This window comes from Takifugu flavidus, chromosome 7 (assembly GCF_003711565.1).
Source record: "Takifugu flavidus isolate HTHZ2018 chromosome 7, ASM371156v2, whole genome shotgun sequence".
In the NCBI taxonomy this organism is placed as follows: domain Eukaryota; kingdom Metazoa; phylum Chordata; class Actinopteri; order Tetraodontiformes; family Tetraodontidae; genus Takifugu; species Takifugu flavidus.
The window spans coordinates 12164186-12186655 of NC_079526.1; the positions used below are offsets into that span (position 1 = coordinate 12164186).

At 47.0% G+C, this 22470-nt stretch overlaps 2 protein-coding genes across 12 annotated transcripts in view; both read right to left on the reverse strand.

The window, feature by feature from the left end:
* rabgap1l (RAB GTPase activating protein 1-like) overlaps window positions 1-11060 on the reverse strand; it is an 85640-nt gene extending 74580 nt beyond the window's left edge. For 6 of the 9 annotated variants that reach the window (XR_008951423.1, XR_008951424.1, XR_008951422.1 and 3 more), the window contains exons 1-11: window positions 10673-11060; window positions 8280-8447; window positions 7990-8140; window positions 7403-7601; window positions 6919-7093; window positions 6468-6625; window positions 6044-6154; window positions 5162-5228; window positions 4903-5005; window positions 4283-4449; window positions 1812-1941 (exon numbers count right to left, since the gene is read on the reverse strand). Coding sequence is in view for 4 of the 9 variants with exons in the window: in XM_057038676.1 (XP_056894656.1) it covers window positions 1812-1941; window positions 4283-4449; window positions 4903-5005; window positions 5162-5228; window positions 6044-6154; window positions 6468-6625; window positions 6919-7093; window positions 7403-7601; window positions 7990-8140; window positions 8280-8393 (1375 nt within the window). In the remaining 5 variants the exon portion in view is untranslated. Of the gene's footprint in view, window positions 1-1811; window positions 1942-4282; window positions 4450-4902; window positions 5006-5161; window positions 5229-6043; window positions 6155-6467; window positions 6626-6918; window positions 7094-7402; window positions 7602-7989; window positions 8163-8279; window positions 8448-8542; window positions 8562-10672 lie in introns of those variants that run through there. The other 3 variants (XM_057038679.1, XM_057038677.1, XM_057038680.1) reach the window with 3 other exon arrangements.
* A 258-nt stretch (window positions 11061-11318) lies between these two features.
* On the reverse strand, window positions 11319-21290 carry fam163ab (family with sequence similarity 163 member Ab). Of its 3 annotated transcripts, none has more exons than XM_057038690.1 (5): window positions 20677-21284; window positions 14247-14320; window positions 14019-14040; window positions 13810-13924; window positions 11319-12814 (listed from the first exon to the last, which is right to left on the reverse strand). In XM_057038690.1, exons 4-5 carry the CDS (start codon window positions 13900-13902, stop codon window positions 12416-12418), a joined length of 492 nt encoding a protein of 163 aa, XP_056894670.1. In that variant the 5' UTR covers window positions 13903-13924; window positions 14019-14040; window positions 14247-14320; window positions 20677-21284; the 3' UTR covers window positions 11319-12415. The 3 variants fall into 3 exon arrangements, with proteins under 3 accessions (XP_056894670.1, XP_056894671.1, XP_056894672.1); XM_057038691.1 differs by lacking the exon at window positions 20677-21284 and adding an exon at window positions 19837-20653; XM_057038692.1 differs by having other exon boundaries at window positions 13810-14040; window positions 20677-21290.
* Between the last annotated feature and the right edge of the window lie 1180 nt (window positions 21291-22470).

Below are 22470 nucleotides of genomic sequence, written 5' to 3' on the forward strand. Positions count from 1 at the left end.
CTGTCAATAACACACGGCGAAACAGACAAAGGGTGCATCAGCAGGGCCTACAGGCTTCATTACTGTTGCTCTCCTGTTCTGGCGGTTCGAGAGCCAGACGAGAGGCAATAAGCACACCGGACCACTTGTGTTTAGAAGGAGCAACACTAATTGACCGTCTGGGCTGCTCTACTGGTGGAGATGAACTGATCCCCACGCACAGTGGTCCACGAACGAGCGCTCCACACAGAGCACGAGCACACAAATAGGTTTACAAGACCTAAGAGTGTGTATATACTATTTATATGTTGAAAACAATGGTTCCTTAGGTTAGGCGCAGATTTCCTGATCTCCAATTCTCCTACATCAGCACCTTGAGCACATCTTAAAATGTAGACATGGACTTAAATTTTTCAGTAGCTATTTGACATATGCTGGTGCGTCTACACTGTTACCAAGGCAACCTTGCAGATGAGTTGTTCTGGTCTGGACACACAAATCTGATTTGATCACTGGCAATTAATAGTGCAGACAGTCTGCCTGAAAAGATCTGAGGAGATGTAGCCATCGATGTCTGAATCTGTGCATGAATCGTTTTTCATATTTTTATCACTTTGAATTTATGTGAAAAGCACAAAAATCTTTTGAAGAACTAAAACAGGTTCCCACTCCAGGTTTTGCCCATTTCCTCCTGCTGAGGTCCATACATTAGAAAAATAATGAACTGCACGACAGTCTTCTTCAGAAAAAAGGAATCCTTTATCCTCAGTGCACTGCTGTCCTTACACATCTTTACAGCCCCAGCGGGGGATTTTCAGGACTTTATAAATGCTTGATGAGCCTTCTCAAAAGGTTCAGAGGCAGCACAAAGCTGTCCTCTCACAGGCCAAGTGGAGAGAAAGCACGGGTCTAATGCCATGGTGAACATAGGAGGTGAGTTGCGTGTGTGTGTGTGTGTGTGTGTGTGTGTGTGTGTGTGTGTGTGTGTGTGTGTGTGTGTGTGTGAGAGAGATGCAGAATTTTGCTCATCTCTGGTTTATTTCCTGCAGTAACCTGACGGCTGTGTTATAACAACTAACAGGTGGACTGTACAAAGATGCATGATCAGAGAAAAAGTGCACAGGTGGATAAATAAAAGAAAGGGGGGGACAGGAAAGATTGACAGCTTCAAGCCTCTTTTCATATTAGAGCTCCAAGGGGGAAAAAAATCATTCACAAGCATTAAATGTGCGTGCTTGCAGCGAAGCCATCTGCACTGAGGTGCATTCAATTCAGTACACAATGAGGCTTTGCTCCCTGATTGCCTTCAATTTTCAGCTCTGGGATAGATGAGGAGACTTCAAGAAATATTCTTTTGCACCATCAATATCTGTTGAATGCTGGTCTTGGCAGCCGACTCGTATGTATGTAGTGTTAAAGAGGGGCCTTTTTCGGCCTCCCACTCTGATAACGCCTGTCGGAGCTTCACTCTCAGATAAGGGAGAATGTGAGACCATCCTCACTGGCGGAGAAGAAAGAAGCAACAGAATGAAAAGAGAAGTGTGAGACGCTCTCTTGTCTGCAGATATAAGCAGGTCTAAAGTGCAACACCTGAACGGGAGAGCCGGCGGTCTGATGGAAAACGCCAGCCCTGTTTATATTCGTGTGCCGAAACTGGGTCATGTGTACGAACGGCTAAGTCTAACAGCCAATATTGTTGCTTGCGATGCCTGCATCCCTGCAGCACAGCTGACAGCAGAGAGCGGAAAACAGTTGCTGTTTGTTGGACTTGCAGAAAGAAAAACAAAAGTCCGAAAATGAGGCAGGAATAAAGAGGCAATGCTAAGGCGAACCTTCTTCCGCCTCCTCTTCCTCGGTGGGTAAGGTCAGATGCCCTTTTTCTTCCTTGCATCTCTCCGCTTCCCTTTGAAGACTGACCACCTCGTAGACAGCATCGCTTTGACCGGTTCGTTCTGGCGTCTGCTGTATGCAAACACACAAACAAATGATTAAAAGAGGCAGGGATCACGAAGAGAAGAGAAACAACCTTTGGTCCAGATTTAAATCGCATGTTTTTGATTTTAGAGGCTGTATAAACTCAAAATGGTTAATTTGTTTTTATTAACTTACAATCTCTGGAAATTAAGAGTGATTGTTCTCTTGAAAATAGTCTAAAGTAAAAACCTATGCCTTGCTAAATGTGACTACATTCTATCTAAATCATAAAAATGTCTTTTTCATTGTAGAAAACTTATTTTTTTCCATTTTTACTGTAAAATAGTGTAATCAAAGCATAGGAAAATATGTATCCAAGCTGTTAAACTGACCCATAAATCCTGTATTAAACAAACTTTAATAACTATGGTATATAAGACACTGTAGCGACAGGAGAGGCTTATTTGATGCGTAAAGATCAACCTAAACTTTTGATGTATAATGCAGTCATCACTGAAGGCTTTAATCAGAAGACATCAAGGAGGGGCAGCACCATTCGGGGTTGAACTTCATTAAGAGCAGCCACTTCTCTGCAGCGGTCTAACCACCACCAGTGACAACATGGACGAAGTCTCCGTCTTCTGTGAGGGTCAATGTGCTCGAGTAAATCAGTGCGACTACCCTGACCTGATATCGACCAACTGCTACATTAATCTGACAGCACCATCAGATGACACCAGTGACGGGCAGGTGGCCAATAAAGATGCAGGCCAAGAACGTTTTCATGATCCCACTGCAACACAACTGAGATCAGCCCACAATGGAACAGTGGACCTCCCAGAAGAAGGCAAACAAGACACGGCCAGGTGCTAACACACTCTCAGAGTCTGCGGGTTGTTTAAAGGTGTCAAGACAAAAAGTGAGAAGTAAAGACTTTGCTCACCCTTGGACAAATTATAAATGAATGATATGCACAACAGAGCGCACAAGGGACTCTTGGAGACTTGACCTTGAGTCTCACATGCTGCCGATGTCAATTTCTGGTCAATTCAATTACTGTAATGCTGTTGCCTCTCTCCTCCACCTGGCAGAATGGATCAATGGGCTGCATTGATCCACCTACTTGTAAGGCGTCTAATGACTAGCTCAGGTCAGTGATGAGAGCACAGATTGAGAGAGACTATGTCACCGGCCTTTCTCTAGAAAAATCTTAGAAGCCTTGGAAGAAGGTTATAATGACCACTGAAAACCTGAGAAAGAAAGGCGGGTAAAAGATGATTAACTTTTTAAACACCAAAGAAGTTACAGTTTGTGTGTTTTTCTCTTACTAACTAATGTTGAACTGTTGACAAGAACTCTGTGTCCTCAACTCAGACTTGGCACAAATTATATGGTTAACAATCTTGGCAGGTTTGATTATACCCAGAAAAAGGCAGTCGCCAACCAGGCTTCCACTAACCCAGACAGAAAACACTACTCAGAAGGTACAACACACAATTATCCACCAACACCACATCCTGAAAATAACAATCTTTGGTAAAATAAACAATAGCACATCAGTATTGGTCCCATCTTTCCCCAAAAACCTCTCCCCAAGCCACATTATTTGTTAATTAGCTCTTAACCACAGCACCAGTCCAACGTGCTTCCATTTACTGAAAAGATAACTAGAGAGGCAATCAGGCGTACAAGTCAGACCACCACTGTTAATTATCCGCATGCCAATAATGAGACAGAGCCTCTTATTAGCTCCACACAATCCAAAGCTTCCCCACACTCCACTGCTCTGCCAGCTCCCCATGGCCTTCTGAAGGAGATCTACTTTTTAACAGGGAAGCTTACAGCTTAACTGTTTTGTTTTTTCAGCACCTGCCACGGCTATTCATGCAGGCTGTCCTTGTGCCGCTCTCTCTCTGCGCTTTCTTCATGCCGAAAATGGATTCAGGAGGAGATGTTTTATTTTTAAGGTTTTCACATGGAGAAAAGCTGAAGTACGTGAAGGAAAATGTTTCCTTTAAAAAGGACAGAAAGGGAACATAATGTGATGAACAACGCAGCGAGGGACAGAAGGGAAAGAAGAATGAGCCGATGAGACAATGGCCATGTTTCAGCTGTCAGGGGGACAACATTTGACTGGTCAGTGAAACATGGGCTGCTCTGACCGCCTCCTCCTCTCCACATCCATTCTCTCACCCATCTGTTCACCCCCCCCCATCCCCCCCCGCCCCCCCTTCTTTGGGGACAGCCTGGACTTTTGCCTCAGAAACACAGAGGATAAGTGACTGTGGCGGTGATATAGCTGACAACACAGGGGACCCTTGTGCTATTTAAGGTGTCTTCTGTGTGGAGCCTCTTCTGTATTTCAGCCCAGCACTTCAGTATAATCTACCTGTCTGAGTCTGAGGTAGAAGGTCTCACTGAAGATCTTGCGGCTAAAATACCAGAAGCGTTCGTTGGACGGATACACCCGGACCAGTGTTTCCAGCAGGAAGCGAACCGGCTCCACGACCTCGGTGACGACCAGGTCTGCCGCCACCGTCACATAGACCTGCTTATCTAAAGCAGAGGGAATAGGGAGGAAACAAGGAACAAGAGTGGTTTGTAGCCTGCAAAACCTTCAGAAATACGCACTCTGTAGGTAATCCTGTATTTTTAGCATGTTGGGGCCGTCCTGCAGTGCCTGACTCCTGTGAATTATAATGGCTTGACAGATCTGCCAAACACCTACAATAAAATTCTCAGAATCTCTTGGTCAGCACGTTGCCACGAAGTCCAATTTGTTAGCTGTGATAGATTTAGTGTGGCCAGCATCTTTCAGCTCGGAAACACCCTGGGATTTAGCAGAAGGCAGGTTCCTTCCATAAACTTCCTTTCACAGATTTAATAAATCGTTCAAGGCTACTTTTTTGGGTTTTACTTGTTCAACTCTTTCTGAACAGTTCAAAGCTTTTTAGTGGAAAAAAAACTCAGTGTGTGGTTGAGTCTTTACGGAGGGATTATCCTGCTCACCTTTAGGGGTGTCTTCATTCAGCGCCTGGAAGGCTGCCAGGTTAGGGTTCCATGTTCCTGTGATCACGTAGGCCTTCCTGTCAGAGCTCTTCCCCATCGACTCCTGAGGAGACATCAACGCACGGTTCCGCGTGTGTGAAATCCTCATTATCTAATCTTATCAAACCACTGCGTACATCTGAAAATAGCACCAGAGCAGTCTCGCAAATCATGAATATGATTCTCACGAATTATATTTGATCACTTGCTCTGAGCTTACCATGTCGAGCAGATGCATGTCGCTGTTGGAGACCTTCTGCCCAGGGCTCAGCAGCATTCCGAAACACCTAGAAGGAGACAAAGCAAAAATAAATGATGATTCGATGCTATTCTGTTTAAAAATAGCAGCAAACTCTGTTTTGGTCCAAGCGTGTTGCATCATGTAGATTATGTCCCCTCGGTGTAATAAAGAAGCCACTAACTGTATCTAAAGAGTTGCATCACAAACAGAGTTTAATGACTCTTCTCTGACCCTTCAAGGATGCTCATCACACAGAACGCCTCAGCCGTTTGTTCCACCAATTAAAGTGGAGGAGGAGGCTCCTTCACTGAAACCATATACAGGCCTTGTGATTCACCTTTCCACTTTCCAATAAACCAGCAGAATCCCTCATCCCAGCAGCTCGTTTAGTTTCAGGCTGCAGGCGCCACCAAGTGTTAGCTGTGGGAGTATCTTGTAAAGAACATTACATAAAAATCCCTTGCACCAGGGTGTGTGGCTAACTTTCAGCCTTGACTGCATTAGTATCTCTGAAATGAACAAACCTACAGCCTAGACAAGATGATTGGTGGCGTTGCTTCAGTGGCAGAAGCAACTGACCCTCGGGGATAAATTTAATATCAAATACTGCATGTCACACATCAGCGATAAGGATCTGACAGTCTCAAAAGCAGACAGGTGTCCCTGTCCCACACTGTGGTAGGAGCAGGAGATTAATGGAGCATGAACACACATTCAATGCTGAAAGTTAACGATAGTACACTCGCAGTCTCAGTGTGGCCTACGATGATTCAATTAGACATCCTGTCAGCCACTGTGACACCAACAGCGGAGACAAATAACAGGGCATCCATCCTAAAAAGGAAGTGAGTGCAGGTTTACCTCTCGATTCCCAGCTCCTTGTTGCACATTTGTTGCACCGAGAGCACGACCTTCTTCTGCACGCCCTGTCGCAGTTTGAAGTAGAATTTGTCTCTGTCTTTAGGCACCGAACTGTGCAGAGGAAATGGACGAGTGTTGTTACACATATTCTCACTTTAATGTCCAGGACTTGATGATGATTACATGACTTGTTTTACTTAATGCTAAAGTGTTCCGAGTACTGCGGGTTTCTGTTAGGTTACTGGGAGGAAAAAATACATCCCATAGGTTGACTCCTGTACAAAACCTAAATAAGGCCGGTCTCTTTACTAATTGCTCTATTACAGCTGTTAAGCTATTTTGTCTTACATATGAATAAACAGTGCAACACACCGAGTCTTTTGATGAGACTCGTTTCCATGAGACTTCTGTGTGTTTCAAGTACCTGTAGTTGCCCTTGCCATCGTCCTCTTTGATATCGAGCGTGACAGTGAAGGTATAGAGGTCGCTGTCAGGTGGAGTAGAAAGGGCCGTGTCCCTGATGTCCGCCAGCCGGGATGAACGGCGAAAAGCTGTGGAAAAGCTGTACAAGATGCGGCTGACCTGAGGGAACATATACACAGATAGAAAAGGTCCAAACACGTCTTCATGTGGGGAAAAAATACAAACTATTTTATGTCTGAAAGCAAAAAAGTCTAAAATTAACACGTTACTGGAAAACACAAAATATGACAATAGCGCCCTCACCTGGTAATCTGTATTTACAACCGTGGGAATCCACCATTATTTTATTGTATAATTTAACTATTGTGATAATTCACCTCCACACTGTCTGAATCACATGTGTATTCTCTAAACCTGTAGTCTGAAACATTTAATCCACATGCTTTCCTCACAGCTTCCTTGATGTGGCAGGAGAAGACGTGGATCTGGAATTCCTCAGAGCTCCGGTAACTCTCCGTGAAGGAGAAGCAGTCACTCTCCACTGAGCCCTCCTGGCCGCGGGCACAGAACAAAACCTTGTAGATGGGGAAAGAGGCGATCTCTGTACCTGAGGCCTGATCCACAATCCTGGAGAGAAGATAGACACACCTAAAAAGTTCTGTAATATCCTCATTCAATGAGACAAACGTATCCTTTCAGTAGAGTTAAAGGTGGACACATTAATAATATATAACACACATCATGGTTTTAAAAAAAAAGGAATTTCCTCTTTCATTATTCTCACGACTGGTGGCGGTTGAACGTTTTTCACACTTGTTATTTGTATTTCATCAGCAAATTCACTTCCTGCCATCAAAGGTGACGACACGCGAGGCTCCATCATGGGACATGTCACTGCTCTACACGTCTTGTTTAACCCCCCCACGTGTTCCTGACCTGACGGAGCCATCCGGCCCGCAGGGGACGTGCATGGTGACTGGGATGGGGATGGCACTCTCAGCGCGCAGGGTGGCCATGGCCCTCTGTGCCTCGCTCTCGTTCCGGGGGGCTTTCACCCATGTGCAGCCCAGATAGGACAACTTGTTAAACTGGACACTGTCCTCCTCCAGCACCGTGGGGCTGACTGGCGCTGGACCTATTTTAAGTGAACACAGATTGATTAAATATATGATAGAGATTTTAAAAAGAAACCATTTCAAAGACCCTCAAAAACACATTGTGGGTGCACAATGATAAGCGAAGGTGAAAGAACCACAGAGGATGTAGGGAGGGGGGGGTTATCTTTCAGCTCGCAAGTTCAAACCACACAAACAGGAAGTTGAACAATAGAAGTAAGAGTTGAAATACTGCTGACTGCTTCTTAATTTATAGCAACATTTCCTTTGAGTCCATTTTGCAACGCTGGATATATAAGCATAAGTACTCAGGGCTCAGCCAAACTTTCACTTAAAATAAAGGAAAGTTTAAGGCTATGGTCTAGTTTAGGCTAAATGTAGCACTTTTAACATGACAGGTGCATTAACCTGCAGCTGGAGGCTCAGACACGGACGTCTCTGGGGTGCTGTGCTTCTCCATCTTTTCCACGTTGCTCTTCTCCACCTTCATCTCATCGTCATCATCATCCAACACTTCCTCCATGGCTTTTTCCAGCTGCTCGCTTCCATTCCAGGACATCTGCGATAGATAAAGATCAAAACTGTGAACAAGGCCAGACGAAAACAAAGACTTAGTCAGCTGCTCCTTTTCCAACATTGATGAACCCTTATTTGACTCTTAGAGATGTTTAACTAGTACCAACACAGCGTGGTCTCACCTTCAGCCTGGGTTTGCCTCCAGAGCCTTGTGGTGAACCCTGAACCAGCTCAAACTCCTCGCTAGTGACGGTGGCCACGGACTCAGTCGAGCTGCCCACTTTTCCGAGTTCCATCGCTCAGACCCGGGCGTTAACGCTCACGCTTTCTTCTTCTCTGGTCAGGGAAGCCTGTCAGAAACAAAAGTGGAAGTTCCATTTGAAAAGAAGAATCGAGTCAGTTTCTGATCTGTGGGAGGAAATTAGAGTATCGTGAGAAAACCCACGCGCAGAAAGAATCAAAGTGTGCTTCCCGCTGCTTCGCCACGCTGCCCCATCTCCGCCACTAGACCGGCAATGAATGGAAAACAGCCGACTGGAGGCCGACGCCAATCTACTGACCTTCCCCACGGCTGCAGGGATTAACATACATTCATGCTTCACATGTCAGTTCTGGGAAGAAGAGGATGTATTATGCAGATTCTTTGGCTTTTAAATGTTAACTTTGGTGGACTCTAACCCCAAGTTTACTGTCACAAGCACAGGTACAGTCCGCCCTCAGGGCCCTCAGGGCCCTCAGGGCAGATTAGCATCTATATGTTGGCTACTGACGTGCGTGAGGGTGAGCCGGACGACAATACACACATGCTTTCGTTGGAACTGGACTGCAGCGATGTGAGTTAGTACCCTTTTAGTCAACACGAAATGAGTCTGAATCTGTTTCGGTTTAACTCATCGCAGCAGAAGTGCAAAAACACACACAGGGAAACGCACACTCGCACACAATGTAGGCATTCATACTCACATCCTTCCACAGATGCACACATGAAGCAGGAGAGCAGAGTCATGTGCACCAATTATGCTTATTCAATTAAACCAGCTGCAACCCCCCCCCCCCCCCCCAAAAAAAAAACCAGCAGTGAAGAAAATAAATTCTGGGAGTTTTTATTTGAGTACAATTTCTTGTCTAAATATAAAAGTGGTGTGAGTGACGACCAACCAGATCATTTCAAACCTGATCATTATACAAACAACAGTGTTTAGGCAGATTACAGATTCCAGTTCTCCCTTTCTGACTTCCTTTATGTGGCTGGACCAATAAAATTCTCTCTCTGGCTCCAACTGAAGGAACAAAAAAGCAGCCCTGGACTGTGACCGCGGTCCAGAGCGGCCTGAATGAACTGAATTACAATTTCTCAGCATTTTATTACGCCGCATTTACCGAAGAAAAATATCTTAGCTCAGTTTGAGTGGATCAGCCGAATGGGTGTGAATTTATTCATGTGGAGACCAATTACACAACACACTAATTATTCACCAGCTGTGTCACAACCGTGTCTGAAGGGGTAAATACACCAGCTGGGGTAAGGTTGGGACATATTTCAGTGCTAAAGGATCAACAAGTTCAAACAGATGATTAAGATTAAACCGGAGACTCTTCATGTGATTCTGCACCAGTTCAACCTGCTTGAATATCTGAAGGCTCCCAGTGAGCCAGCCTTCCACACATACTGGTCAGTACTGCTGATCCTTTGTGGATAAGATAAACAACATTTTCTTGCTGTATGCTGGCAAAGAAAACATGTTAAGGGCTGTTTATTATTCTGTGCTATGTCAGTTTCCTCCAGAAAAGCCACTCAAATGGAAACAAAGTCCACAGCAGAACACATGACTGTAGCTCCAGAGACACTGAAAACATGTGAGGACGCAGCTTAAGGAGCTCAATTCCTGTTGAAATCTGTGTGTAAATTACAACAAGCAAAATTTCAGGAATTCTGAAATATAGCCTGTTTTTATATAGGTGAAAATGTTACAATTACAGTCAAAGTTAAGGGACGAGTCATTTTGGAAGTCGTGCTTGATTTATTTTTGTAAATCAAAGACTGTTGAGGAGCCAATGATCCGTGGATCTGTCCTCCCAATGAGGACAAATGTTAGATAACCAGACTGGGCCTCAAACTTGTGATATCTGGTCTATATCATTCTGGAGAGGCTCAAGACAACAACGTTCTTCAAGAGTCTTGAAAAAAACATTTGTGACATCAGAGGCACAATTCACCATATTCTCCCACAAGTGGCCCGATTTGATCCCTTATAGATTTACCAAAATGTAGGCTGTGGGACAAGATAATTGTCTCTTCTCACTGTGTCTGTGCAGGATTTTCACATCATTTGCTGCAGTGAACTGCAGGCCTGACTGAAGGATGTCACATTCCCACTGCATCAGTCGGGACTTGCTTGTAATGGCAGAGTCTCTAGTTAGCAGCAGTTTTGCATCAATGACCCAATATGTAAACTATAATAAAAGACTGAGACAGCAGCCCTGTAAGGCGGCCAGACTCATCTCCACCAGCTAGGGCAGCTAAAGCAAACAGGAAGACAGGCTCGATACATTAGCCAGTGACACACCAACTTACCCCTACAGCCACCACGGTGTTTTTCCTTCACCGCTGCAGGAATGTCATGGGTTCCTCATAGATAGATCTCTCGGTAAGGAGCAAGCTGTCACATCGGATGAACGCTGGCTAAACAGGAAGTGCCGATGCCAGCCAGGAAACCATTGAAGCTAACTTTGGCTAACGCTAACCAGCTCGAAGTCCAAAACAGTTGGGGCACAATTTGAAACGGCGACCACAGTCTCCGACACCCCGCCCGGCTCCAGAGGAAAATGTGGAGGGAAATACTGAACGTTTCCCCCCTCACTGACATGCAACGCAATCGTTGGCAAAAGCTCTGGACATCTTATTGCGCTGCTTCGTTTTGTTGCTTGCTGGCTGTCAAAGAGTTGCGCCAAAGATCGTTTGATATGATAAAGATGGCTCACTCGGAATTTCGGGCATAATCTTCCGGTTTGAATGCGCATGCGCAGACATCTACGAATTCTCAGTATTTACTTGGGGGTATGTATTTATGTCAGTTGTTAATATTGCACTGCGGTCGGTACATTACAATTAAGTGCAACGTAAAATATTCTTTAAAAAAGTAAGATGAAGTGACGCTTGACTATATGCAAACAAATCAGAAGCACAAGTTTGAACAATAATCTCCAGTCATCACACAATAAAATATTCAAGCTGTTTAAATCTTTAATTTCAAAATTCAACACTGTGAAATATTACTGTTTCCATTTTCTCTGGTGTGATTTATTTCTGTTTGGAAAGATAAGTCTGTATAAATACTGTATAGTTAATACAATATTGGTTACTATCTAAGCCCACTTTAAATTCACTGGATAAAATATACTAATAATAAAATGAAAAACTTAGAACTGAAGAAAATGACTGAAGCGGCACTAAAAAGAAATACAATGAAGGGGAAAAAAATCTAAAATTATCACATCATGCAACTCATTTGGCTCGGTGAATCCTTCACTGTACACAAGCATGAAGATGATGATTTGATTTGTACACACCAAGCAGTGCTGGGTATGTGCCAGAAGCACATTTCACTGAGATTGAAATATTAAAAACTCAAAAATAAATAACACAGTTTTCATTTTTCAAATAACAATTCAGTGCGGATCAAGATATAGAGGTAAAATGGCACAGACTACTAAATCACACTGGTGGGGTCAGAGGTGCACCTCTCTACATCACTAACACAGTGGATTTGTGATTGTATTTACATTATTTATCTTTTTTTGCATCAATGTCCCGAAACAAAAGTCTCTCGCGTCGCTGCCTTCGTTTGCACATCGGCAGGAAAAGGTGAAGGGTCACAGCTCCCGACCGTCTCAAATGTTCTTCTGAGCTGTTGAGGGGGCGACAACCGAAGATAAGGAGAGATAAAGAGCATCTGCACAGCGACGCCTCCATAGCTGCGGGATTTGAAAAAAATTCCCTTTTCTCTCCGGATGCTTTGACAGGAAAATCGCAAAAACGACAACCCTCATTGAATAAAGACACATAACAGTCAACATTTACAGTTTTTACTGGAGCATGAAGAGGCCAAAACTTTACAGCTGCACGTCAATCTACTGTGGAAGTGACCTCAGTCAACATGGAGTAGACAGAAAATGTCCAATCACAGTCTTTAAGCTTCATTTAAACCCTTGGCGGAGTAAACGTGACTGTGATTCCATAAGCTGAGCCTCCACGGCACCATCAGGTCGCTGATTACGTCTCAGGGCCGGCAGGTCAGCGAGCACGCTGTCGGCGAGGTCACACCTCAGTGCTGATGGCTCGGGTGTTGGTGTAGAAATCCGAAGGTCGTCCTCGCTTGGCGTCCCTCAGCAGGGTGCCGTGCACGGCGGGCAGCGGCATGGCCAGTGCCTGGTTCTCGTAGTGCGTGGGCATGTAGGTGACGCGCTCGCCGCCGTTGTGCATCTCTTCGGCGGCGCGGATGTAGAAGGGCGACTCGTGGGGGGAGCAGGTGGGGCAGTAGCCTCGCTGCTCCCCTGCGTGCTTGGAGCGCTCAGAGGATCGAGGCGGTTCCGGCGAAGACAAGGACAGCGGGGCGATGATGGACCCATCCAGGCCCGAGACGCTGCAGGCGTTGCAGGCGAAGTGTTGCTGAGAGATGGAGGCGCTGTCAGACCCATTCTTCTTACAGCAGTAATACTGCAAAAGGACAGAAGCTGCTGGTTCAAAACCTCCACGTCTGCTCAAATAACCTCCCGTAAACCATTGAGAGACATTCGTCAGGCAGCAGCTTAAAATAAAGATTCAACAATACGAACCAGTTAAACTAAAACAGACTAAATCTGGACAGAAGTTAAATGAGACCAATTAAATTGCATGATTCAAAATGCCAGTTTAAAGATTCTAAATCAATCACAAGAGGGTCGTTTCTGCTACCAACACACGGAGATTTATGAGGAACCCTGACAGTGAAGGATCGGCGCCATTAGTTCAAAGAAAAAGCCCATAAAATCAAAGAGATAGCAGGATAAATAATGATCAAATCTATGATGCAGTAATACAAAAGCAGAGGACACACACACACACACACACACCCACCCACTCACACCACACACACACACACACACACACACCTACACCCACCGATACCCACCCCACACACCCACCCACCCACACCCAAACACACCCACACCCACCCACACACACACACACACACACCCACTCACCCACACACCACACACACACACACACACCACCCACCCACACCCACCCACACCCAAACACACCCACACCCACCCACACACACCACACACACACACACACCACCCACACACACCCACACCCACCCACACACACACACCCACACCACACACACACACCCACACACACCACACACACACACACACCCACCACACACACACACCCACCCACACCCACCCACACCACCCACACACACCCACACCCACCCACACACACCCACCCACCACACACCCACCCACACACACCCACCCACCCACCCACCACACACACACACACCCACACACACCACCCACACACACCCACACACACCCACCCACACACCACCCACACACACACCCACCCACCCACCCACACACACACACACTCACCCACCGATACCCACCCCACACACACCCACACACACCCACCCACACACACCCACCCACGAGACCTACCTGGAGTCTACAGTAACAGAGCACAGCTATGATACACAGGAGTATCACCGTGGCCAGTATTCCCCCAGTTATGACAACAGTTCCAGCTGTCATTCGACCAGCTCTCCATCAAACTCTGACGAACACAAACCCGACATTAAATTTCACCACAGCAGCACTGAATTATGCAGGAATGTGTTTCAACATGGTGAGCTGGTTTTGCCTCTTACGTTCAGCAAAGCTGCTTAACACCTGAAAGAGAAAGAAAAGGACACATGAAACCTGGATATGAGTGAAAAAACAGAAACATGCTCAACATGCTCAACATGCTCAACAACTCTTTAGTCCTTTTAGCTGCTGCGGTGGTTTCCAGGTGACGGTAAAGTGTTCAGTGTTTAACTCGGTCGAAAAGGGAGATTTGAGGGTATGTTGGTGTGTTGGTAGGAAGGCAGACTTACATTAGAAACGTGTTTCAAAGTTCAAATATGGAAATTTGAGATCAAATTACAGGTGAAGAGTCACCTTCAGACATCTGCAAAGAGAAAAAATGAGAGAAAGAAAATCAGATGACATACCGTACTGGGGTTTGAGGAGTGTATGAGCAACTCAGCCACTAGGTGGCACCAAAGAGGAGGACACATTTTCAATTTATTCAATTTTCTTTGGTAAAGTTCAGCTCCCCCTCACATGTCACAGTTAACACAAACACGTGTTCACCTTTAATATAAAAGGGCTTTAATTTCCTGTTGTGAAGCTCCTTCCTCACACACCCCCGTTCTGTGAAACGTGGATGAACTCGACTAATTGCGGCAGAAAACTCAAGAGGCTGAATAAAAGAAGAAAGGCTTTGCAAACGTGCTCCACGGGGGGTTCGTGCTGCTCCCGCAGCCTGGAGTCAGAAGCAAAACCCTGCTGACAAACCGGAACAGGATGCAGCTTTCCTCCGCTCGCCTCCGCGTGGGTCCGGCGGGTCGACTGCATCGATAGCAGTTTGGGCCTTTTGTCGCACAAGAGTGCAGCCAGATATCTGCACCGACACAGGCGCTGACGCGGCGCTGAGCTGGATCAGGCGCCACTGGGCCCAGATTATCTTCCACACTGCATAAACAACCTTGCAACGATGAGAATCTCTCACAGACCCATAAACATTGATTAAACTAAATGTCTGCCTGACATACGCCGCTGAACATTCTTAAAACAATCTCGATGTCTGCTGGAGTGTTTATGGCTGGGATTAAATATTTTTTAGGATAGAATCTAGAGCTAGAACGGCTCTTCTGAAAAGCGAGATTAGCTGATTATCCTAAATGGACGAGGAATCCATTAGAGATTCATTGTCACCATTCGTGCAGAGATTTAATGTGGGGAAAAGAACAAAAACTGCTCCCAACAGCGTCTGTGGGTTAGCGTCCGCAGCCCGAAGGAGGCAAGGAGGAGGATTTTAACATCTTTAACTTTCTGTTGCGTCATCTTGTGGGCCTCTCTGCCCATTTTGTGTCATTTCCTCCCTTTGATTTTGTCCTGCAGGTTGATTTGTTGGCAGGATGAAACAAAGCCTGCGTGCTGATGTGGGCCAAGCGGAGCGACGCCTCCATCCCTGCGGCCGCCTCCGACCTCCTCCACCGCCGGAGCCTCTGCCATCTGCCATCTGTCTGAAGGACGTTCACTCTTTTAGGAGATTGATTTCTTGGATCTTAAACTGCTTAGAACAGCAGTCGGCCGTTGTTGCTCTCTTCATCAAAGAAAAACTTTAAATGAAAAGTTCAAGACAGGACGTCACATCCAAGAGTTTGTTATTTAAGATGGCTGCTCTGTGCACGACATTCTTTATCTCTCTCCATCCCACTCTGATGTCCTAAAATCTTCCTGATCACCTTCGGTCCTTTGACTCACACCCAGAGCTACTCTTCCCGCACGGGCTGTAATTCCAGCACATTCTTCATTTTGGTGCGCTGCCATTTTTTCCGCTGAAACACAAACAACAAACAAACAAACAAGCCCCACATCCAAACGGGATCACTGGTCACAGTTGGAATGTAATTTGTCAAATCCTGTTATCTGCCGTTCCAAAGGCAGATCCTCTCTGCTGCTCCCGTCTGCTTCCACGTGTTCGGCTCCACGTGTAACAAGCAAGGAGCAGGAATTTGGTTGAAAAGGCTGCTGGGAACATCACTGGCCCAGAAACTGCTGCTCTGGCTGGGTGATAAATTCCCGTTGACCTTGGGTGACCTCCTCAGCTGACAGGAGCTACAGAGCTGTTAGCTCATTTAGCTCCATTACTCGATATGGATCCGATGCAGATGAGTTTTCCTCTCTGACGGATCCGGACGGCGCTCTGGGTTCATATACGCTGCGGGCAGATTAATGACTGGTGTTCCCTGGGCTGCGGCGCTGATCTGTTGCTTCCTGCCAGCTCCTGAATCAGCGTTTCACGTGCACTAAACTCAGCCTCGCTTCGCTTTTAAGCTCCTCTTTTATACAAAATAACTGGAGGGTCACATGACACCACTGACATTGGTCACGCATCACAGGAAACTGCAAAATCATGCAAGTTCTAAAGATCATGTATCCTAAATCCCATCATTTTTGATGTCTAGAAAGATCCAATCTGCATGACCTTTGACCCATTCGACCTTTAATGATCTTACTGATCCGTGTCTGCACTCTGAAGCAGTTGATTTGTCATCTTTAAAACCAAATATGAGGCCGACTATTCCTACACAATGAAGAGGAGCAGTGTGAAACACGCGCCGTGATTTTGCCTTTGAATCAAACACGGTGATCATCAGGGACACCATGATCGAGACTTCGGACCCTCAGAAGCCCCGAGTGGGCTCCTCAAATTGATTTTAAATGCTGATTATGAATCGCTTCGCCGCGCCGCTCCTGCAGACACAGTGGGAGCAGGATGAATGAACACAGAGACACAGAGTTTGAATTAATAATGAGCTACCAGTCGCCTCCAGAAGGTTCTGGGTTGGATTTCGGCATGTTCCACCAGGGCCTGTGTGGCTTTTCTCCTGTTTCCTCCCACAGGAATTTGTACATTGGGCTGATTGGAGGCTGTTCCTGCCCCTCTCCCAGTGACTGCTGGGATGGATGGATGGATGGATGGATGGATGGATGGATGGATGGATGGATGGATGGATGGATGGGTGGGTGGGTGGATGGATGGATGGATGGATGGATGGATGGGTGGGTGGGTGGGTGGGTGGGTGGATGGATGGATGGATGGGTGGATGGATGGATGGATGGGTGGGTGGGTGGGTGGATGGGTGGATGGATGGATGGGTGATGGATGGATGGATGGATGGATGGATGGATGGATGGATGGATGGATGGATGATGGGTGGATTGATGGGTGGATGGATGGATGGATGGATGGATGGATGGATGGATGGATGGATGGATGATGGATGGATGGGTGATGGATGGATGGATGGATGGATGGATGGATGGATGGATGGATGGATGGATGGGTGGGTGGGTGGGTGGATGGATGGATGGATGGATGGATGATGGATGGATGGATGATGGGTGGATGATGGATGGATGGATGGATGGATGGATGGGTGGATGGATGGATGATGGATGGATGGGTGGATGGGTGGATGGGTGGATGGATGGATGGATGGATGGATGGATGGATGGCCTGCAGAGCTTTTATTGCAGCTGCTTGGCTTACGCGTCCCTTGGCAGCAGCTGTGAGTGCCCCCCTTCGGGGGGGTAATTACTATAGCACCATTCTGCTAGTCAGCACAATGGCCTCGTAAAAGGAAATGAAATGGTCCCACTTCTATCTTTGAGAGAGTAATGTGCCACGAGGATCACATTAGCATACATCCACATGCACATTTTATCTGTGACAGGTGAGGCGAGGGAGCGAGGCGCCGCTGCAGCGGGGGTGGGGGTGTGTGGGGGGGGGGGTCATGGTGCTTCCAGGCGATCGATTCTTCCGTCCTCAACAGTTGCTTTCAGCTCAGCCTCATTCCACCGTTTAACGATAACACGCCGCTGCCGACGCTGCCAAAGCAGTAAAAACAGGCTGCTGGTTCAAAAATGCATCTGCCATCCCAGAATATCTACACACTCAAATCAATCAAGCTGTTGGCTGCTGAAGCACAACACTAATCTGCCGGCCAACGACTGGCAAACACAACAATAACAAAAAAACTACTACGATGAGCGCTGCCGTGTTTCCGATGCGTATAAACTGAATCGCGTTTAATCGCCTCATTTATAACGGAAGTAATATACAATAATATAAGCCTGTTGTGAAGTAAAGCTGCAGTTTATATCTGAGGGTGGAACCTTTGTTCTAACCTCTGAAGAATGAGGACAAATGCTTATCCAGCAGGTACTGTGAGATGATTTCATAATCTAAAGGAAAGTCGGACAGATGTGGTCAAAATATCGGGTGTAACAGATGTAACTAGCAAAAACTAGCTCAAGCAGTTTGTTCTTTTATCAGGTATATAATTAGGCTTTATATACATTTTTGGATTGTTCTTGGATTATGGGGGGGGGGGGACTGTGTGACCTCATTAAGTTATATTGCGGTCTTCCTGCAGTGGGGCAGATTAGCAAAAAACCTCCGAGGTTTCAAGAACTGAAACCAGGAAAATCATAAGACTGCTTTGAATTTACCTTTAAAGGTCTCAAAAAGGGCGCTCTAATTTTGCTCCACATCATAATAAATGGAAATGGTGTTACTGTTAATGTTTACTGAGCAGTCTTGAGTGAGTAGTGTGTGTGTGTGTGTGTGTGTGTGTGTGTGTTGATGAGTCACCACAGAACGCAGCCATATTAGCATTAAGTCTTAAGATTCCTTCAGCTCTGCCAACAGACCTTCTGCACCTCAAAACTGCGTTCACTCTCACCGTTTTATCAAAACTGTCACAATGGCTGAAAACAGAAAAAAAAAACCTGCTGACCTTCATCATCCTGAAGGTGAAACAACTGGGATAATGACACAACATCTGGTTCCGTGGCGAGACGAAGAAAAACTGCAATGTGCGATCTGACCGCTAGATGGCGACCGGAGTGATCTACAGTTGCTGAGAACGTCCTGATTTAATAATGTAGAATAAGTAGAAAACATCAACGTGAACTGTATCAATTAAAAACAATCAAGTGGATGCTAAGATGGCACGACGGAGCTGGGACCTGTGTTTCCGGGGCTCTGATTGGCGCGGCGCTGTTTGGACAGAGCTCATCTCACCTCCTAGGTGTGACTACACGCGCGTGCCCTGCGCTCCGCTCGCAGGCGCACGGCAAGAAATATCAATCCTGCAGCCTGAGACGGGCCTGGAGGGACGATCAATAATTCACACCGAGCACTCCTGAAACACTGAAACACTTTCTCAGGGCGGCCCCGCCCCCACTCCCACTCCAGTGCACAACACTCCTCCGTGCGTGTTGCCCCAGAAAATACATCCAGCCTCGTGTCCAAGAGTTTACAACCAGAGGTGGGCCGAGCATTGCAGCCAAAGCTGAGACTAGGGCGACATTTTAGAACTACATTATCCAAAGTTATGGTTTATTAATGCATGTTATTGATTTTATGGTATATAGCAACTGCTATGATCGTCGTTTTAATCGGTTAAGAATAAGATGATGTAAATATTGTGCTGGGTCCCCCTCCATGTGGCTGCCCAATGCTTCCATGGTGGCCCTGAACAGACATGAGCCCAGCTTTAGTATTTAAATGTCAGTGCTGCAAGCCATCAATCAATCTATCAACAATCAATCCAACCCCGTCTTCTTCCACGAGATGAGAATGAAATAATGAAGCAGGTTCAGATATGAACTAAGCTGTGTTCAGTAGCGGCTCTCATCGATCCAAACCAGGTCAAATCTCCCCGAAATATTTCTCACTCATCAAACAAACAAGAAAAACTTCCCTTCATATCGTCTGTGATCAGCTCTGGGGCTTCGCCATAAAAGATCTTGGGTGAACTGTATCAAAGGAGGTCAATCAAATATTTAGACCCGAGTGCTGGCGGGCCGAACCTTTCCTGCCGTTTATCAGCTGCTCGGTTCTCTCACCTCTGGCCCCTCCGGGACCTCTGGATAAAGCTCTTCCTGTTGTAGCAGCCATAGGTGTGCGTGTCTGCCCGCGTGCGTGCGTGTTCTCAGCAGCTATTTAGTCTACTGCCTTTCCCAGCTTCCTCTGTGAGAAATGGGTCAGTGCCAGAACCTGCTGCTGGGAGCGAGAAATCGATTCGCAGCGACGCAAAAGCCGGAGCTGCTTCTGTGCGCCAGACGGACGGACGGACAGACGGACCGGTGCACGTCAACTTCCTGCTGCTTGGCCCGGCGTTCACCTTAATCAGTGGCGGATCTTAACCTCACACGCCATTTAGTCCCCAACCCGGCAAGCGTGCGCGTCTGTGCTGCGAAGCCTGGGGAGGGACAGCAGAGATCTGCGTCCCCAGCAGATGATGTCACATCGTGGAGCTGCTTGGAAAATGCAGAGGTGACGCACTTCCAACTGAACTGTGGCCGATGAGGTTAAGGCACCATCCTCCCAAGTACAAAATCCAGGAAGTGCCACAGATGACTTTGAGCCAAGTCACCCAAGTGGAACCAGAACCCCTTAATGCCAGGCTCATGGGGGGGGATACTGCAGAAACGGACATCAAGGAACTCCACGTGTGCGTGTAACCATAAATAAAACACTTTGACAGATCGATCGCACCTAAATATTGTGTCCAGGCAGGATCTGCCGAGCTGATGCTGTTTGCTGTAGCACTAAAGGGACAGTTCACCTCTAAATACAGGTGGATCCCAGAAACAAGCCCAAGAATCACGAGTCTAATACATCATATAGTTGTTCCTCGCAGGGACCAGGCCTACAGAAGTGCTGACTAGACTGGTTCGACATACCTGGCCTGGTTAGGTGGACCGTCTGCTTCCCTCGGGGTAATCCAGGAGTTTGTGCATCCTTCCGAGGAGCCGTGTGGATGGGACCGAGGGGGAACTTCTCCAAAGACTCGCCGGAGAGGAGAGCGCACGACGCCGCCACGGAACCCGGACTGGCGGGGGAGGGAAAATGGTGTGAAAGGACCGAGACGCGACGCGGAGACGGGGAACGGAGGACGACCGCGGCGTCAGTCCGAGGCGCCGAACAGGTAGAGAGGAGGAGGCGGCACTTTTTTACGCGCGCGTTACCCGAGCAGACACGGCAACGTTCGCGCACAGATGCGGTAAGTTGGGGTCCCAGGGGAGGCGCGCGAGCTATGGCATATACGTTCAAACGTAAACATCCCACAAGTTCCTGATGATGGGGAGAGAGCGGAGTCGGCTGCTGGGGCGGACGGGGAGGAGGCGGAGGGAGGAGAGGAGAGGAGAGGAGAGGAGAGGAGAGGAGGAGAGGAGAGGAGCCGCCCCGCGTCAGGCTCCCTCCCCGGCAGAAGCCCCCGCTGTGGAGGAGGAATTAGACCCACTGACAAATGGCTGCAGGTTCCATCTCACTGGAGACGCATGAAAAAATAACACCAGAGTGGAACAGATGAAATAAACCCTGCGTACAGTATTTGGCATCTAAAATAATTCAGGATGTCCAAATATGGTCTCAATATTACCGCTGATTTCATCAGGATGTCCCCAATTAAGGGGGCTTGGTTGGGCTACAGTAGCCCCCCCCCCCACCCAGACCACTGAGCTACTGTAATTGATTTGCCCTCAATCACTGCTGCTCTAATCGACTTACTGCAGCGACCCAGTCGGGGCAAAGATTGAGGGAGCGGAGGCCAGGCTGAGCTGATCAGGGGTCTGCTGCCCCTCAAAAAAGGATGAGGAGTCGGTGGCGATGGCTCGGTGCACGGCTCTACGTTCAACTGGAAATGTGCACGTGTGTACTTCCCATCCTACAAAAAGAATATTTCCGGAAATAGGATGGAGAGGGCTCACTTCTGCCCTGCGGACTAACGTTGCATCAGTGTTGGCTCAGCGGAGTTAGCCTTTAGCCTTTAGCCGCCCTGAACAAGGACACGAGTAGAAACAAAACAACAGAAAACTCCTCTGCCTGTCCTGTCCAAACACTCGCAGGCATCAATATTAAGGGGAGCGAGCACGTTTCCCTGTTCCACTCTGTTTGGTGCTGCAGCTCTGATCGGCAGAGCGAGGATGGATCAAAGGTTTGGGGTTCTTTTTACCTCCCGCTATATTTTTGCAACCTCAAACGAAAGCAAAGCTTCGTGGGTAACAAGGTGGCCTCAGTGTTGATTCGACTCCATCCAAACCCTGCCGTGTGCAACATTAGATCCCTTTAAATCGCTGGGTCAGTCGGCAGTGACCTTCTGTCCCTGCACCAGGATCAAGCTGCTCGTCTGCTGGCTGTGGCTTTTTTTGAGCATCAGACGAGAAAGTCTTTGTTGGAGGTCACAGGATCGTATAGATGTTGAAACTACCGCCGCTCCAGCGACAGGAAGTAAGAGAAGGGTTGCTAATGAGAACAAACCGCTGCAATTTCCCCCATTTAATTGAAAGAGGTGAGGAAATGGGCTGAACTAGCAGCAGAAGAATCAGAATTAATGGTGACGAAGGTTTGAATCTTCTACGGAAGCTTCAATTAACAAGCAACCAAGAATCAACACATAACGCATAACGGTGCCTTTTAAGAGTGTGTATGGACTGAGCAGCGTCTCTATGGCAACCCAGGGAGTAAGAGGTCAGTGT

Coding starts and splice junctions, on each gene's coding strand:
- fam163ab (XM_057038692.1), bottom strand. CDS start 13,902: ATGACAGCTGGAACTGTTGTCATAACTGGGGGAATACTGGCCACGGTG. Junction 12,815..13,809: donor TCTGTTACTGTAGACTCCAG/GTAGGTCTCGTG, acceptor GTCCTTTTGCAG/TATTACTGCTGTAAGAAGAA.